The sequence below is a fragment of the Sparus aurata genome, chromosome 8, assembly GCF_900880675.1.
Source record: "Sparus aurata chromosome 8, fSpaAur1.1, whole genome shotgun sequence".
Classification (NCBI taxonomy): Eukaryota; Metazoa; Chordata; class Actinopteri; order Spariformes; family Sparidae; genus Sparus; species Sparus aurata.
In genome coordinates, this window is record NC_044194.1 from 21,773,169 (window position 1) to 21,791,354 (window position 18,186).

Genomic DNA, 18,186 nt, shown 5'->3' on the forward strand with positions numbered 1-18,186 from the left:
GTGCTGAAGAGCTGCTGGGACATAAAGGGAATCTGTCCTCAATTGAACCATGTTGCATTCTCATACAACGACGTGTTTTCTTTGTTTTGGAGCAACATTAATGTGATGCACCTTTTTCTACTTTTCTCAGCACAGGCTGTTGTGTGTGAGAAATAGATAAAACTGGTTCAGTAGTTTCCTATCATTCATCCCTCCTTTCTCCGTGCCTTGGACACTGGGACTGCTTGTGTGATGAAACCACGAAGAGTGTAAAATGTACTGCACGTTTTAACTTGAGGCCCCTCTCTATGGCGTGGGTGCACTCACATGCATATGTTTTAGTTGCTGTCTATGTTTTATTTCCAGTGATGAGTGTAAAACTAAGTACATTTACTCAAGTACCGTACTTAAGTACAATCAGCTCCTTTGTGCTTCACTCCACTACATTTTGGGGGAAAATATTGTACTTTTTAGTCAGTGTCTTTATTACTTAAGTTACTAGTTACTCTGGAGAACACATGCTGAATCAGAGCGAAAGCAGCGCATTTTTATTTAGATCGGATCAAGTCTGCTAACTGCTATGTAGTGCACAGGTTTGGTTGAGGTTACAGTTTCGGCAGTTTAAAGTGTGGCAAAGGCACATCGAACACTTCAGCTAAAACCTCACTGTGAACAGGTATGACTCAAAGTGAAACTGAGGGGCACAACAGCGCTACCTGTTGTGCCCCTCAGTTGCACGCCACATTTCAAGGCTGCATCTTTACTGCAGCACTTTGATGCAAGGTAAGGCACAACTCAACAACAAGTACAGTGGTTTGGGACATTTTTTCTGTGGAATGATGTTGTGTTCGTTTCAGGACAACATATTGCATCTCGCTTTGATCACAGAAGAAATAATAAGAATCGAATTTTATCGCTGTAAATTTGTATTTGCTGCCAATGAAATGTCAATAACCATAAAGTCAAACCTCCCACACGTAAACAATGGAAAGGATTGTAGGAGTGATTGTACTTTACTTTTAATTTTAAAGCAACATTATACTTCTGCGCCACTACATTTCAGAGAAAAATATGCTCCACCATATTTGTCTGACAGCTTTAGCTACTAGTTAAGGGTTCCTAAATAAACCATTTGAAAAAACCCTTTTGCATCGTCACTAAGCTGAAAACAGGTTTTCTGACACCATGAAAAGTTGACTTTTAAGAGATATGTGATGCTCACAGGACAGTGACACTATAAACATGTGATGATCTTCTACCAACAGTATATAATGTACTAAAATAAGCTCAACTTTAAACATCTACAGCAGTAAAATACAGCATATGCATAAATGTAGCAGTAATATGAATCCAGTAACGTCAGATATAATTGTAAGTGGGACATAAGTTGGGCTTTTTACTCATTGTGTAGTATTTTTTGTGGTATTAGTAATTTTGCTTTGGTGAAGGATCTGAATACTTCATCCACCACTGGACAGTACAGATATGAAGACAGCTGAATAAGAAATGTATACCTCCAATCTGTGTCTGATGTTTCGGGCTAATCTGCTGAAATGGAATTCATGCAACTGTACGTTTTTAAAAGAGAGACCACAACCAGCTGAGTCTCTGTCCTGAGTTGCCCCAGCGCCTGGATTTACACCCACCCACAGTGTTTCAGGTGCATCGAGGACATCACAGAAATCCCACAGAAGTGATCGGGAGGTCTTTGCCAGTGTGTGAGATTGTGCATTTGATGCTCACACAAATCCCATTACTTCCAGTTCATATCCTTTCTCGCTGCTCTTTCCAACTCTGCTCTGTTGAAGGATGAAGAGTGTCTCAGACACTGTGTCGTATATCTCTGTCCTCCTGACATGAGCACAGGCCGCCGTCCTTCACCGTACAAAATGTCGGAGATATTGCCTGCTCACAGCAGTTTCCCCTCTCCGCACGTGCTCAGTGAGAGCAGACTTATTGATTGCTGCTAATAGTCTCCATCTCATCAGCAGGGCAGCACAGAAACCCTGAGAGCAGTGAAAGAAAACCAATGCTCATGTTAATTATATTAATGCATGCATATTTTGTTGGGCTGATGATGCTGTAGTTCACGTATGCATACCACAGGTACTTGCCACTACGCATTCAGAAACCAAGAGAGGTATTATCATCATCTGTATGGAGAGTAGCACTGTGGAGTCCTGTTAAAGAAAAGCAGTAAAAATGTAGGCGTTCTTTTCATCCATGGCCCCTTTAAAAGGCAGTTTGACCACATCGCCTCCTGTGGCCGGCTCTCAGCTGGAATCTGTGTCAGTGTGAGTATAGCGCTCTGATAAAAGATGTGTGAAGACAAACTGCAAAAGATAAATGAGCGATAACAGGATTTAGAGAACATGGCTTAGACCTAAAGGCTAACATCAGGATGCTAACAATAACAATGCTAACATGATGATGTTAAAGAAGGAATCAATTTAGTATGTCAAAGGATAGATTCTGATATTGTATTACTTGTCTATAAAGCACAACACAGTATCGGCCCTAAAAACTTTTACATCACGAAGCATGCAGACCCATCAGGTCATCTGGGACAGGATTTACTCAGTGTTTCCAGAATCAAAACCAAGCAAGATGGTGCAGATTTTTGTTTCTGTGCTCCCCACATGTGGAACATGCTTCCATAAAGCCTATTGGTCGGCCAAAAACCTGTCAGCCTATTAAAACACTGCTTGAAACAATAATGTTACTGTGGCCATCAACTTTTTTTAATCTGCGGGATTAATTTTTTTGCTTTTGTCTTTTAAAAGCAATTTGAACTTTTCCTATGTCGTATTTCTAGTGTATTTCTATCCCCCTGTAAGGCACTTTGATTTGCTATGTGCCTGAATGGTGTTATATCGATAAACTTACCTTGTTTTGCCCTGCCTAGGTTGCTAGCATGCTAACATTAGCTAAATAGCACTCAACATAAAAGCAGTCCGGTCGGCAGAATATATGTTAGAAATGTATGTTTCTGCAAACCACAGATATATTTTGTTACAGTTATGCTTTTCTGTGTGTTGAATTTTTCCGCCACGAATATGGCTGGAAATTGGACTGGACATCTTGTTAAAAATATCCAGATGTCCAGACTTACAGATGCTGACATGACGTCTCAACAGTGCTCTCTCACATAGCAGCCTTCTCAACCAGATGTTACTCCACCACCAGCCTCTCCACTTCATTAGAGGAATGTCAGCTCATACACATAATGTGAATGTAATATGACACATATTGTGAAAATATTGATATGACATGTATGACAAAGTACACATTTGAATGTGTCTGTGGACAGCAGAAAAACACTTATATTTTAGGGACTGAGCTGAGCTCAGAAGTACAACTGAGGGGATCCCAGTAGTATTGCAAGTATTTTATTATCAGTTAAAAGGGGTTGGACAAACTGACCTGATGATAGCACCAGTCATCCTTTGGGGCACTTAAATGTGTGAAGCAAATTTCATAGCAATCCATCCAACTGTTTTTAAGATATTTTGATTCTTTTTCTGGGGACTATGAATATCTGACAAAGTTTCGAGGGAATGTAACATTTGTTGACATATTTCAGTCTTGATCACATAGGTGGATAGACATCCCTAGAGCCATGCAGCTATAGGATGGCTAAACATATCAAACACAAGGACTACAGTACATTCACCGAATGATGCTTCACATAACGGGAAACGAAACAAATTTCAGTGAAACCATCATTGTTTCATGAAGCGAGGAAACTGGAAATCAAATATGATCTGGAGTTTAGTGTCACAGCAGAGACTATCAGCACCAACACAAAGACCTAACTACTGCCCCTGCTGCTGATTCATCATCCAGCAGACTGTCCTCTGTATATTCACTGCAGACGCAGTGGACAAATATACAGAACTATGAGCTTAGGCTTAACAGCGGAGCTGACAAGCCTGGGTTAACTCACTGGGACAAGCCTGGGTTAACTCACTGGGAATTGAATGCAGTAGATTTATGGCATCATGTACGGTATTATGGTCATTATGAGTGATTCAGGGTTTTTGTGGTCAGGGAATTTGTCAAGTCATAAAGCAGCGGCTGAGAGGAGCAACCAGCGGCTTTGTCTAATAAGATGGCAGTAGCTCTGGTTGATTATGAAGATTTTTTTCGATGGCAGAGTGGATTCAGGGGCAGAAAACAGTTCACAGCTCAATCCAGACAAGACAAAGAATAACCATTTCTCTGACGGGCCCTGGGACCTTTATGCATGTCATATTTACTTGAGCCTGTGGGGTCTAGTCCAACAATGATGTTGTTTATTATTATACCTAGTACTTTAACACTAAACTCTGTTAGTCTAATCTGCAGGCAGTACGTAGCATCAGCTGGGGCTCAGGGTACAGTGAATTTTCTGAAGGTCACACTCTTACAGAGCCATTATCACAACTCCATAGAATGTAAATTATGTCTGCTAGGATGTTCCTTGTAGTGGATATGATAACGTGCATGTTTCTGCGTATTTGTATGTAAACTGTGCGCGTCTTTGTATGAAGGGATGACCCTCTGGCTGGTAGAATGCTTCCTTCTTCATAGAACATGATGATAAGTGCAGTGACCTAGTCATGAGTCAGCCATGTGTTATGTAATCAAAGATAACGTGTATAAAAAAGAGGATGATCAAAACCTCCCGTCTCTTAAGGTAAACCTACTTGAAGGATAGGTTTACAGATCAGACTTTGAGAGAAAGTGTCCAACAAATTTAATGGAGGGATGAATGGATGATGATAATAAAAACATTGTAATGGTGATTTATACCCTTCATGATTCAACAGAATGTCTTGAAAATTGGTTTTGGTGACACTGGCGGACATGGAATTATGTTCTAATGTTGTAAATAATAAGTGTTTACAGTTATGATATTATTGCCTCTCTTGAATTTTCATTATATTCTTAACACACAAATGGGTGACAGCATTAAGGGAAACCCTGATAAATTGAGTGAGAACTCAACAAATACTAATGCTTGTTGCTGCCTGATAAATTAAGTAAGACGCCCTGAACCCTGGCAGGCTTAGTTGATGTCAATTTTGGATCAAAATGGCAAGAAGTAAAGAGCCAAGGGGGGAACAGATACAAAGAAAAAGCAAAAAGCGTGCTATGCAGAAAATTAATTATTAATCTATGAACTTTTTCACAGCTTCTTTGTCTCCACTCGCAGTGCTGTGACCTTTTCTCTGCTTAATCTCCAGGATTGTTTTCTGCTGCCCCATGTTTTTGTATTAGAATGTATTTTCAATATTTTTACAGCTGCTTGAGCTGTCAGTAACACAGCTGCCTCACGTGTGCGTAGGCCATCATGTTGACAGCTCAGATCAGAAATAGAAATGTATTTTCTTTTTCTCATGCCCTGTTTTTTTTTCGAACCTGAACTGAGACTTGAGTTTGTCGGTTGTGAAATTTGCATTTATGTTGAAAAGCAACCAAAGCGTCCGAGGGTGACAAACTGTTCCTTGTTCCGAAATGGGAATGAAACAGTTGCTTGATTTATATGTTGCGCTGCGCACCAGGCACTCTGTGTTCTCCGGTCTGTTCTGCTGTTTTGATTTTACGATGGTAAACACAGAGCCGGTCACAGATGGCGGCTTACCTTGCCTACTTGTTGAATTCTTCATGGACTGACCCTGACTTTGGGAACACGATGCCCTCCGGCGTCACGAGTTTACCCCTCCCATACCTTTGATGGAAAGTCGAGGCGTATTGGTTTTCACTGTGTCACAGACACGCAAGTTCTCAGCCAATGGGAATCACCCACGGCTGTCATGAATGAGAAAATGTTTTAATGCTGCTCCCGATTCCTCACTCTCACCCCAGTCACACACTCATGTTGTCCAAGTGCCATAGAAAAATGGGTAGTGTATAAAGATGGCAGTTAGAAGTCCAGTGTCTATGGTTTAGCAGCAACATCATTATCATCATCATCATCATCATCATCACCATCATCATCATCCCCTCCCCCTATGGTGGCCACTTAAAGGCAAAATAACCCAAAAGTCCCCCTCTAGAGCCAATATTCAGCTTGGTTCGTTCTGGATTTCTAAGTTGATGAAAACACTATGATTCTAGGTTTCAGGTGATTATACATTAATTAAAACATAATTAAGAATATTATATTCCATTCCTGCTGTTTAGCCGGTTTCTGAGGGATACCGAAAACTAATGCAGTTCTAGAAAGCTTTCAGAGAGGTGCTTTCATTGTTTCGAGGTGAGGTAAGAGCAGATTCAACTCTATGTTCATTTTTGAGACTGCTAGCTGTATAAACAACAAGTAATGTCTATTTCATTCTATTTTTTATAATATTAAGTGAAGAGTGACATGCACACAAGCACATGAAAGATGAACTTTTACCTGGAGTTTCATTCTACTCCCAAATAAAGAGACTGCAGCTGTTATCCGTCCCTATGATGTATTTATATTGAGATGAACTATTTTTAACATCATAGTTACACACTCAACTCTTTACCTGACAAAACCTTCAGTGCGTGTGTGTGTGTGCGCGCTATTGTCTTGAAAAGCTCCGTTTACACCCAGGGGAAACAAAGTGTATTTCATGTGCTGCCTGGGAGCTGCTTTGATAAACGGTAAAGCCTGTGGGCTGTGATACTGTATGCAATGTGCAGCTCAAACCTGCTCTGATAAAACAAATGAAAACAGCGAGTGGTGAGGCAACAGTGACGGCCTGCCTCACAACCTTGATGCGCTTTTGTGTTTTTTTCCCGTTAAAGCGAGAGTCAAAATGACACGGCGAGGCCATGAGAAGTGCTGATGGCTGGAGTTTGGATGGGTGAAATAAGAATGGAAACACTAGGTGATGATAAATGCTATCTGCTCCCACCATGTTGTGTCTTGTCTGAGTCAAAGTGTCCTAGTTTGGGACTGTGGGTTACTTAAAGGTGGTTTCTCTCTCACCCAAGGGATTTTCTTCTGCTGAACCACTGAGCTGAAGGTGACTTCCTGCCACCTCGTACATCATACAGTAGTTGCAGCTGTTGGTACTGGTCAGATTCTGGTTTTATTATCACTCTTAAGACTAAAGTGTGTCTCTGTGCTCTAATGGCATTTGAGCCATCATTAGCACCAAGACAAGATTTTAATGCAGGTCCAAGAACCAGACATGTTGAAGCTGCCAATCATTCCAGCAATGTGGCCATAACAGGTGGTCTCTTATCCATGGAGACAATGAACCCCTGGACACGGACAGTAAAAGGCATCCCATTCCTCTTATATGGGAATGCAACCACTTGGTGACTGTTTCGTGTCTCTTTGTGTAGTTTTGTGTCTGTCACCTATTTAGACCAGATAGGAGCTTCTATGCCTACACCGTGGTCATCAAGGGCCAAAAATATTAAAAGATTAAGGCAACAAAATTAAACTTTTCAGAGGAAGAAAACTTGATCATTGAGTCTCCTCTCTGTGCACTCTAATGCTGAATCTTTGGGTTGGCATACAACCCCAGCTGCCAACCCAAATCTTCATCATTTGACGGTCTGGAGATGCAGCGTAACAGTCAACTATTTCTCTCCAGAAAGTTACATTTGACGCTTTAAAGTCATATTCAAGCCACAGTGTTTTTTTCAGATGCAAAACAGTACTTTGGTAACATGATGACCTCCAGTTGTCCTGAATTGACCTCTCCCACACCTCTGCACACTGGTTTTCACGAAAGAGACAACAAATCTTTAATAAATTGTTAGATTACTCTAATGCCATACAAATAATGTCCCGTACTTAAATGGGAACTAACTAATCTAATACAATAATAAATACTACGTTAACGAAGGTCTTGATATTTATAGAGGTGTTAACAGTGACGAGTGTTCCTATTAATTTGTACATTCCACTCACAGTATATAGCAAGTGGCGGGTTGTTAGAAAAATAATACAGAGTGACACGCGTGGATATAAAGTCAAGTCAGTAAAACAGTAGAAGATGAATTTTGAACTTGTGGGACCTGGCCAGCAAAAAGTCATTGAGTTTAAGGTCTGTATTATTCCCTCATAGAGAGGTAACATCCTGCAACTGTTATCAAACCCTATGATGTATTTATATATAGATTAACTATTTATAACATCATAGTTACACACTAAACTCGCTAACCTACAAGCTTTCATTATGTGTGGTCTATTGTCTTGAACAGCTCTGGAATGATAAACAATAATACTGAATATTTGCCCAGCCCTACAGGCACTCGCACACAATATGACATCCATGTCAAAGGGGAAATTCGGCACACTCACACTCACACACACTCACACACACACACTACACACAACCACCCACCCACCCACACACACACACACAAACACACACACACACACACACACACACACACACACACACACACACACACACACTTACAAAAAGTTCATTTTCAACAACATAATCGCAGTAATGCTCGGGCTCACCTCTGGAGCTGGCTGGCTGGAGATGGAGATTTTTTTTCAAAGAGAGGATTAGCTGCACCAGGAACTGTCCTGTTACAGAAGGCCAAGAACAAGTCATGGGACCCAACAGAGAACATCAGAGCAATAACACCAAACCTGGGCCAAGTGCCCTCTTTACGGTTTGTTTTATCCCACTTTGACACCATGTGGGTGGGTTTTGCCATGCGTGACAGAGTGATAAAGGTCAGAAGATCACATTTTGATATTAGATCTCAGTATTTGACAGAAGTGACATTTGATGTGGCATGTTGTAAATTCTATCCATGTGGTACTTCAGAGAGGTGAAAGCAGGTGTAACCCACTTCAACTTTTGTTGAAATCGTACTTGAATCTCAAGATTTGATACAAGATTTTATGCAATGGATTAACGATGGATTAAAAACCCTCAGAAAATATAAACTCATAACATTTATATAAATTGATTGGCTAAAGATATCATCATACATCACTTCCTTATCAAACTGGTCAAATAGTCATTTTTGATTGGATAATGCTCTAAGGTCTACATGGAAGTACTAATTTGGGAAAAACTGCTTTTGGTTTACAACATAATTTAAAACTATTTTTATCTTCATTTTTCTCCTTTTTTCATGTTCTGTTCAAATGCAAATGTTGCATTTTATATTATGAGATAGTCAACAGTGAAAGTCCTCTACAGTTTGTCTCTGTTCACTGAGAGCCAGTCCTCCTCTACACAGTGGAAGTGGCTTGAGGTACTCTTTCTGATTGCACAGTCTTCAGTCCTATAGTTAAGACAAACAAAAGAGCTCACATTTCATTTTGCCCCTGGTTATCAATGTTACCACTGACAGTCCTGCGGTAATATCCCACTCTGAGCATGTGACTGTCAAATATTTGAAAGGGGACACATGCAAATGTTCAGATTTAACTTTCAAAGCATTGTGTAATACCGCACATAGAGTTCACAAAGCAAACAACTGAGAAGAAGTCTCTTAAATGATGAATAAAAACAAGCAAATCTGTTAATATGACTCAATAGACATGGAGCAGACTACTCCCAGTCCCCTGCTTGTTAGGGGGAATTGTGATTACAGTAATCCCACGGTCATTTGAAGCAGATTTAGATGTGCTAAGGTCACACTGGCAGCGTAATGATAACTTTGAAAGGCAATCCAAGTCTGTGTCCAAGCCCAACCGATTCACTGATGTTGTCATCCCGCTAAAGGAGAGATTATCTTGGTTAGGAGGGTGCTGAGGATGAACTGGTTGAACTTTGAGCGAATGCAGGGCAGGTACATCTTTAGAAAGTTGTGAAGAATCAACCTCAGAGATGGGTGGTGCGGGCAAGAATTTGATTTGACAGCACAAGAATGCAACAGAGTGATTAGGCTTACAAATGCATTCGTCTAGGATTAGCTCGCTTGAATATTTCCCCCCTCACGTGCACCTAATATGTTTTAACTACCATCAGGTCTACATACAAGGCACCTTACCCTCAGAAGCCTATAATCTCTCAGTCCATTGAAAAGAATCATCCATTCTTAACATTTCTGAAACCACAAAACCAGGATTATTATCATAAGTCATTTCACGTCATGCATTGTTAATATATCATGATTAATAAATCCATGACATGCAACCTGTGCATTCAAAATGGACAGTAGTGAAAGTAAAAGGGTAGTTTTGTGTCGTGGTAATTTGTTCCTCCTATCCCTTCCTTCGTCAAAGCCCCCAGATGGAAATGATAGGCTTGATAGGCCCAATGGCTGCCAAGATAATGGCTACAGACGAGTAACAGAAAACCCTTGACAGTGTAAACACACGGCTGCTATCCAAACCACTACTGCGTTTGGGCCGGAGCCGCCATTGACTGGCATAATCTGCTGTGTAAATCTGCAGCTTGGCCCTGTCTGGCTGCTGTCTGGGTTCTGTGCACTTGGACAAAAGCGACGGACACCTTGCCCACTGACAAAGGGCCTGGCCCTAATCGGAGTGGACAAGGGTTGCTGATGGAGCCTTTTTGAGCAATTGAACTTGGTCAATGAATCTTAGAGGACCTAATGAAACATAAGGGACAGGCAGTTTGACTCCAACAACGGGGGCAGCACCAGAGTGTCCTGTTTCTGACCATCAGCCTCAGGACTGAAGTTGTGCTTTGACCCATTATGACCTTAATGAAAGCCCTTCTGTGCCGGACCTGTGAAGATTCTGATGCTGTTGACCTTGTAGGCCACATAAGTGTTGTTAATGTGGTGCCTTTCATTGTCGTTATGGAATTCAGTTTTGGGCTTTGAAGGAAAAAAGTAGTCTGATGTGGCGCCATTCTGTTGTTTTGTTTTCGTCCTGGATCGTCACGAGAGCGGAGAACAGGCCCGAGTTTGTCTCCGGAGCAGACAGTTTTGGATGAAGGACACGCTGTTCTTCTTTGAAAGTTTGCGGAAGGAGACTGGGTTCCTTTTAGAAAGCCCTCGGGAATGTGTATGGGAAAACCTGTGTGGGCCACTGGAATCTCCTCAAAGAGAAGGAGTACAACACGAGTGCAGAGACTTCACCACGGGAGAGAGGAACCGGTCTTTGTGATCAGAAATGCCATGGAAAAAGTGTGCATTGTTCACAGCCTGACACATTTTTTGTTCTTCTGGTCCTGTGATTCACCTACAAGGTCTTAGGCGCACTGACCCCTTCGAGCTGGCTGCCCAAAGTGCCCACACAAGTCCATGACGCTACATTTTATCTCCATGAAGCAGTGCTGCAACCGAATAGCTCAGATGCTTTCAAACTGCTTATTCTGCAGTTCTTAAAGTTTTTAAACGTTTGTTTGAGAATAATGTCTCAATGTGTTTTTATATGTATGTATTTATATGTGATTTTTACTTAAGAGTTGCTGTACTTTAATATTCCCCTTTGCTTTTTTTGGATACATATACCAGAGGGTTTTTTTTAAAGTGGGCCTACCTGTAGGAAAAGCTTGACCACCTGTTGGTTTAGTGCTGAGTTTTTTCTTAATTCTTGGACACCTATGGGATCATGATTGTGTTATTTGATCCCATCAACACTCAACATCTGTGTCGAAATAGCTAAATGTTGATGTTTAACACAACGTCAGACAACACCAAATGCATGATAATGGTGTGTCCAAAGGCATTTCTTAGTTTCTGACTCTTGGAAAGTGGGAAAAATATTAAATTTACCCAAAACTGCTGTATATAAGGACTATCTTAACAAAGTACAGCAAAGGTTAAGTGCTGGCTAAAAAAGCAGTTTAGTTATTTGCTCTTTTTATTGTTGGTTATATGTGAATTGATGTATTGTGGTATGTACTTTGTTGTATTTCCATATCTATTGTGCATTGTGGTTGTACTGCTTTATATCTTACTTAAACTGCTCATGTAGAAACCTAATATGGCAACAAGAGTTTGTCATTGGCAACAGCTTTAAACTCTCATCGCACACATTTAAGTTTCTCAAATCCCATGTGGTGCCACTTGGGCATCATCTTCAGTGATGGTCCCAGGGTCATAGAGTTTTCTTCAGGTCTTTGATCATCGGACACCTGGACTAAGTGGCGCGCTACACCATGGATCACCCCTCTTGACCAGCAGCCACCTTGATGCTTTTATGAGCTTCATCGATTATGTTTTTGGTGGCTCTTCTCTCCTGCAAACCTCTGATTCATATGTGATCTTCTTTTGATAGCTGATGTAATAACTAGGCTTATGTAATATCTCTCACTTCCATTCACTGAGCCTCCCTGGAGTGGCCCAGCTCGCCTTTGATAACCTCTGAAAAAAAAAAAGAAATGACAAAACAAAAATACAAACAGAAACCTGACAACATTTATAGTAGGCTATTGTAACTGTGAAATATCCATGTACCAGCGTCCTTTTCAAATTACACAGATAAAAATAAATCTAAATAAGTACATATGTATATAACAATAGTGATAAATATAAGCACATTTATAATCAATACATGTTACTTGTGAGTTTTACACACATTCGGACACAAGAAGAAACTTTACTTTTCCCTTTGCCTTTTGCACGGTTTGTCCCTCTCCGGGCTTCATACATCACAGCGTTGTTGCCATGGAGACTGAAGCGCCTACCAGACGCAAAGGGACCTTGTTCTGCAGGCTAGCATGAGTTTAATTAGCTTTGACGTGCCAAGTAAAACAGCAAGTTTGGGTTTTATCGATAATAACAACTACTTAAGATAACTTTGTGACCACAAATGTTGTTACTGAGTGTAAACGTTAAATAGTCAAGAGTGGCTGACGGTTTAAGACCATGGCCGAGCCTAATGAGGTGTATGACACCATCATGCGTGAGCTAAACGTTCTAGTGCTGTCTGATGCTGATGAAAGTAAAGAGCAGCAGAGTTTGTCCTTCCACGAAGAGGCGGTAAGTATGATTTTAGTTTCCAGAACACTGAAATAAAATCATTAAATGAATGAACATATAACGATAATATAACGTTCAGCAGACAGGTGATATTGACAGCAAGCTAAATGTAAGCTAGTAACGTTAGCAGCTATTATTTTATGTCAGCTGCAGTCTTGGGTTTGAGCATATGTTTTACGTAGGCTATTTTCATTGTATTTTTAATGTATTTCTTATAGGGTATTTTCAAGTCGTAAATGCTTTAAGTTAGCCTCAGGGGCCAATGATACAAAGGGGAAGTTTAAAGTTTACTTCCTCACAAGCTATAGTTCATCGCATTTGTATTATGCATGAAAGACCCACCAAGTATATTTGGAAGCCATATAAGTTAGGCTATTAAAACAAAGCACAATTGAGAAGTAATGCTCGGGATGCTCAACGGGACAAGGGCAGATAAGTCGTTTAGGGGGACTTTCTAATCATTTTCTAATCCGTTTAAATGTATAACAATTAATATATATTTTTGATATTCAGTGAAGTACATTTAATATGAAGAAAAACAAATAGCATAATGAAAGCTTATTTAATTCTTATTTTCTACTAAATACTAAATAAAACGAACACAGAGAAGTCATTCTAGTCATCATGTCTCTAGTCAAGTCACAAGTCTTTAACCTCCAAGTTAATTCGAGTTGAGTGTCAAGTCATTTATTTTCTGTTAAGTCAAGTTACAGTTTAATAAAAACAACAAGTCTATTCATATCTGTGCTATGTAGATACAAGACTGAATATAACCTTAACCATTATTGTATTCTGACAATAGGGGTTTGATGACATTCCACCATCTCTGCTCAGCTACTTTGAAACCTCAAAAAGCAGAGCAGCAGTTTGTGAGAAGCTCATCCTTGAGGACCTTGAAGGTACAACATGTTGTTTAATAGCAAGTACATCATGCAGCATCTTGCTGTTAGAGGCTTCTCTGTGGTGGACAAACCTGGCACCTTCACGATTCTATCAATAAATTGTGCTGTATTTCAAGATATTTATGATAAGAAGGCATCCAAATGATACCATGATTGAGATTGTTTTCCATGATAACGGGTCATATCTAGTTTTCTTTTAATTGCTTGTCAGACTTCACTGTATCACACCATCCTGAGGACATGACCAACTTGTCCGTTGGACTCAAGAAGGACGTGATGAAACTGAATGAGCAGGTAAATGCTTCTTTTAACGGGTCCCTAAACATCTCAGCACATTCGGTTAATGACTTTTGGAAAACTAGTCTTAATCTATGTTCTCCTGATGCAGGTTATTTGTGACCTAGAAAATGAAGAGAACGACATTCCCACTGACACCTGCCTTCTCGCATCCACAGAGACAGAGACGCTGTCAGACAGGCTTTGTACATACAATATGCCACTGTGTTCGAACAATGAAGGTACAGTACATGGTTGTTCAGTTGAAATTAAGTGAAATGCAGGAGAGTTTTGGAAATATAAAAAAGTAATACAAATCTAATAAACGTGATAAAATCTTGCACAGTATGTACTTGATAGACAGCGCAATGTAAATTCAAAGTGACTAACATGTTATATTGTAGTTAACGGCACATGTTTGATGGAAGTTGATTCTAAATTATATCTCTTTCCTCTCCTTTTCATTGCACTGTTGAGGCCTTGCTAAAGGTCTGATAAACTAGTCTGATAAAACTTCTTTGGTAATAGAACAGCTGCCCACAAGAGGTCACTGTTGTCCTCTTTTTGCTCTCATTAATGACAGTCGTGTGGTATAGTGATAATAAAGATCATTGTCTTTTGAAGAGATAATGAAGGGTTAGATTTTACAAGTTCAGGCCTGAGCTTTCTCCCTCTCTTAAGTCCTGTCAGTGGTTATAACTTTGAGGGTAATAATGCTTTTTGGCTGCATGTTTGGCATTAAAATGTTTTATAAACATAAAACAGTTATGTATATATATATATATATATATATATATATATATATATATATATATATATATATATATATATATATATATGTTTTAATGTTTTATCTGATGGAAATGGTCTAATTGACAGTTTTAATATTTTGATACACTAGTTTAGTTTCAAATAATCTTGGAAGAATGATGGTAAATTCCTCCTGACCTGCTCAAGTGCTGCCAAAATCATGGGAAGGAGAATAAAAGGGATGACTTGCTCAAAGGGAGCCAAATTTGAATGTACATGTTTTCCCGTCTTGCCTGACGAGCTACTAAAAAAGCCTTATATTTTTGTACACAGATGAAACTGGAACAAATATGGAGAGTGAGGAGCATTTGCTGTTTGGAAAGAGGACCCTCGACATCTCACTGAAGGGTGAAGAAAGAAAGAAATTGAGGGAGTACGAGGAAGAGCGAAAGAAACAACAGTATGAAGAGATGAAGTTGGAAGAGCACAAGAGACAAATTGAAAGAGACTTCCAGGAGGAGCTGAGGAAGATAATGGAAGCAGAAAAGGTGACTCACTCTGGACTGTCTTTACTCAACATGATTACTTGTTATAATTATTTTTAAATAAAGCAGATTTAGTTTTTGTTAAGTATTCCAGTTGAGCAAATGTTTATTCCCCCACTTTGTAGGGATTCCTCATACATGTCTTACTGGAAAAATTAAAACAGAACCTGGAACTTCACATATGTCTAAAAACAGATGTTATAATCAGGGAAGCAGACAACCTGCAGAAAGAGGTGTCCGGCTTGAGTGCCTTTTAGAAGGATACTGCATCCTTGATTTTTAAAAATTGTTCTGTAGAGAGAGAGAAGATCCAAAGAAAAGAAATGTATTCTCTGACAACAAGATAAACAGTTGATTGTTGAACAGCAAGTTGGCAGCACCTGAGAAATTGTTGCTGTGTGAATGAAGACATCAAAGTGAATTTATACCATTATCATGTTTATTCTTTCATCGTATCTTTCTGTATCCAGCTGCATCAGAAGGAAATTGAGTTGATGGAGAAGAGAGCTCAGGAAAAACTTCAACAGGAGTTTCTGCTCCAGCAGGTAGGCTTGAATCTTCTTGTCACATTTTCACTGTTTGTCCACCTGCCAAGGCCACCGCTGGTTGTTGGCAGACTTCTAAGCAGAAAAAAATATTTAATTATTTCAACAACATGGAATCAGCACATAATGTGGAAAATCAACTGCCATTTTGAGTGCGTTTGACTTTTCAATTAAGAAGTTCTGACCTTTAATACCAGATTATGATGATCAACATTTTGTGGTCATAGTTCAGTATTCTTCTTTAGGTTTTCAGGCTTTATGTACCTGCAAGTAAATGTTTCTAATGAAATGGGACAACTTGCTCTGTTGTATTGACTTGTAACGATTCACCATTTTTAGGAACTGATCAGCAACTTACAGAGACGAGTGAAGGAAGAGAGGAGGATGAGGGAAGAGGAGCAGAATAGAATGAAGAGGAAAAGAGAAGAGGAGAAAGTTAAAATGGAGGCAGAGAGGAGAAGAATGGAGGAAGAGAGAAAAACGAGGGAAGAAGAATACAAGAGGAAAAGAGAAGAGGAGATAGTTAAGATGGAGGCAGAGAGGAGAAGAAGGGAGGAAGAGAGAAAGATGAGGGACGAAGAAGACAAGAGGAAAATAGAAGAGGAGAAAGTTAAGATGGAGGCAAGGAGGAAAAGACAAGAGGAAGAGAGGAGGATCAGGGAAGAGGAGCAGAGAAGGATGAAGGAAGAAGAGGACAAGAGGAAAAGAGAAGAGGAGAAAGTTAAGATGGAGGCAGAGAGGAAAAGACAAGAGGAAGAGAGGAGGATCAGGGAAGAGGAGCAAAGGAGGATGAAGGAAGAAGAGGACAAGAGGAAAAGAGAAGAGGAGAAAGTTAAGATGGAGGCAGAGAGGAAAAGAAAGGAGGAAGAGATAATAATAGAAGAGATGAAACTTAAAAAAGAGGAAGAGGAAAGAAGGAGAATGGAGAGGGAGGAAAAATGGAGAGAGAAGGAGCGAATCATGATTGATTTGGAAAGGAGGAAGCTTGAGAATGGGGTCAGAATGATGCAGGGGGAACAAAAGAAGGAAAGGGCAGAAGAGGTAGTGAGAGGTAAAGAGGATAAGATAGAGGAGGCAACAAAGGAGATGGAAAAGATGGAGACAGAGAGAAAAAGGATGATAGAAATAAGACTGAAGAAGGAGGATGAGTGCAGAAAGAGGAAAGAGAGAAAAGACAAAGAGGGGAGAGTAACTGAGGAGATTGAGGAGAGGAAGGAACAGGTCGGGGAGACAGAAAAGAAAAAGGAAGCTGATGATAGAAAAAAGATGGCTCAGGAAAAGATGGATGAAGAGATGACGATTGGGGATAAAAATGGAAATATAGATGAAGAAATAAAACTCAAGAGGAAAAAGACAGAAGAAATGTATAGAAAAAGGTTAGAGGAAGAGAAAGGCAGAAAAAACATGGAGGAGGGGAAGGATTCAAAGGAAGTGGTTAGAAACCAGGAAGGGGAAAATAGAAAAATTAAAGAAGAACGAAGACCCATTGTAGAGGATGAGAAGAATACAGATGAAAGGAAAACAGAGGAGGAAGAACGGGGAAGGAGGCAGACAGAAAAGATGAGGAGACAGAGGAATGAAGACAGTTACAGAAAATCAGAGGAAGACATGAGGCTCAAGGAAGACAATGATTTGGACAATAGGAAGATGGCACATGAGAGCAAAACAAAAGATAAGGAGGAGAAAAGAAAAAGGAATGAGGGGAATACAGAGTCACAAAAGGAGCAGGATGGAAAAAATGTAGAAGAAAACAAGGAAGAGGTTAACAAAACAATGGGAGAAGAAATGATAATCAAAGAAAAGGAGAAAAGCAAAAATAGAATGATGCAGGTTTGCGGAAAGGAGGTAAAAGTGGTAAAAGCACATGAGCTGAATAAGAAAAGAGAAGAACACAGCACGAAAGGTCACAAGGAGAAAAAACATACATATAAAAGAGAAAACTCCTCACCACGAGAAGACAGCACCTCCTGGTCCTCCTCAAGCCTCGAGTCTATAATTTGCCCTGACGGCACTGAAGCTATACCACAACAAGACCTAGACAAGAAGATCAGTCAGACCTCTGCAAGGCCTTCCACTGGGTCTGTTCCTTTACCTGTGTGCCTCCCCGAGCACACAGAGCAGAGGAGGCTGTCATGGATGAAGGACTGCATCCCCTGGTCTAAACTCTCCCTCCAGAACAGGAGGAAGCAGAAAGGATCTGTCCGTAGTCGGAGGGTACTGAGGAGGGCAGCTGAGGCCAGCAGTCTGCCGCCTCTGTGCCCAGAGTCTCTGCTTCAGTCTACAGGCTGGAAATCTCTGCAAGAGGTAAATGCTCGAATCAAAAATCAAAAATATAATGTTTAATTT

The 18,186-nt window shown here is 40.1% G+C and overlaps 1 protein-coding gene across 1 annotated transcript in view; it reads left to right on the forward strand.

The window, feature by feature from the left end:
- The first annotated feature begins 11,315 nt into the window (after positions 1–11,315).
- lrriq1 (leucine-rich repeats and IQ motif containing 1) overlaps positions 11,316–18,186 on the forward strand; it is a 37,590-nt gene continuing 30,719 nt past the window's right edge. Inside the window, exons 1-8 of the mRNA XM_030425724.1 lie at positions 11,316–12,822; positions 13,625–13,721; positions 13,936–14,018; positions 14,113–14,242; positions 15,084–15,298; positions 15,766–15,840; positions 16,180–16,563; positions 16,669–18,144. Coding sequence (XP_030281584.1) covers positions 12,709–12,822; positions 13,625–13,721; positions 13,936–14,018; positions 14,113–14,242; positions 15,084–15,298; positions 15,766–15,840; positions 16,180–16,563; positions 16,669–18,144 — 2,574 coding nt within the window. The 5' untranslated portion in view covers positions 11,316–12,708. The remainder of the gene's footprint in view (positions 12,823–13,624; positions 13,722–13,935; positions 14,019–14,112; positions 14,243–15,083; positions 15,299–15,765; positions 15,841–16,179; positions 16,564–16,668; positions 18,145–18,186) is intronic.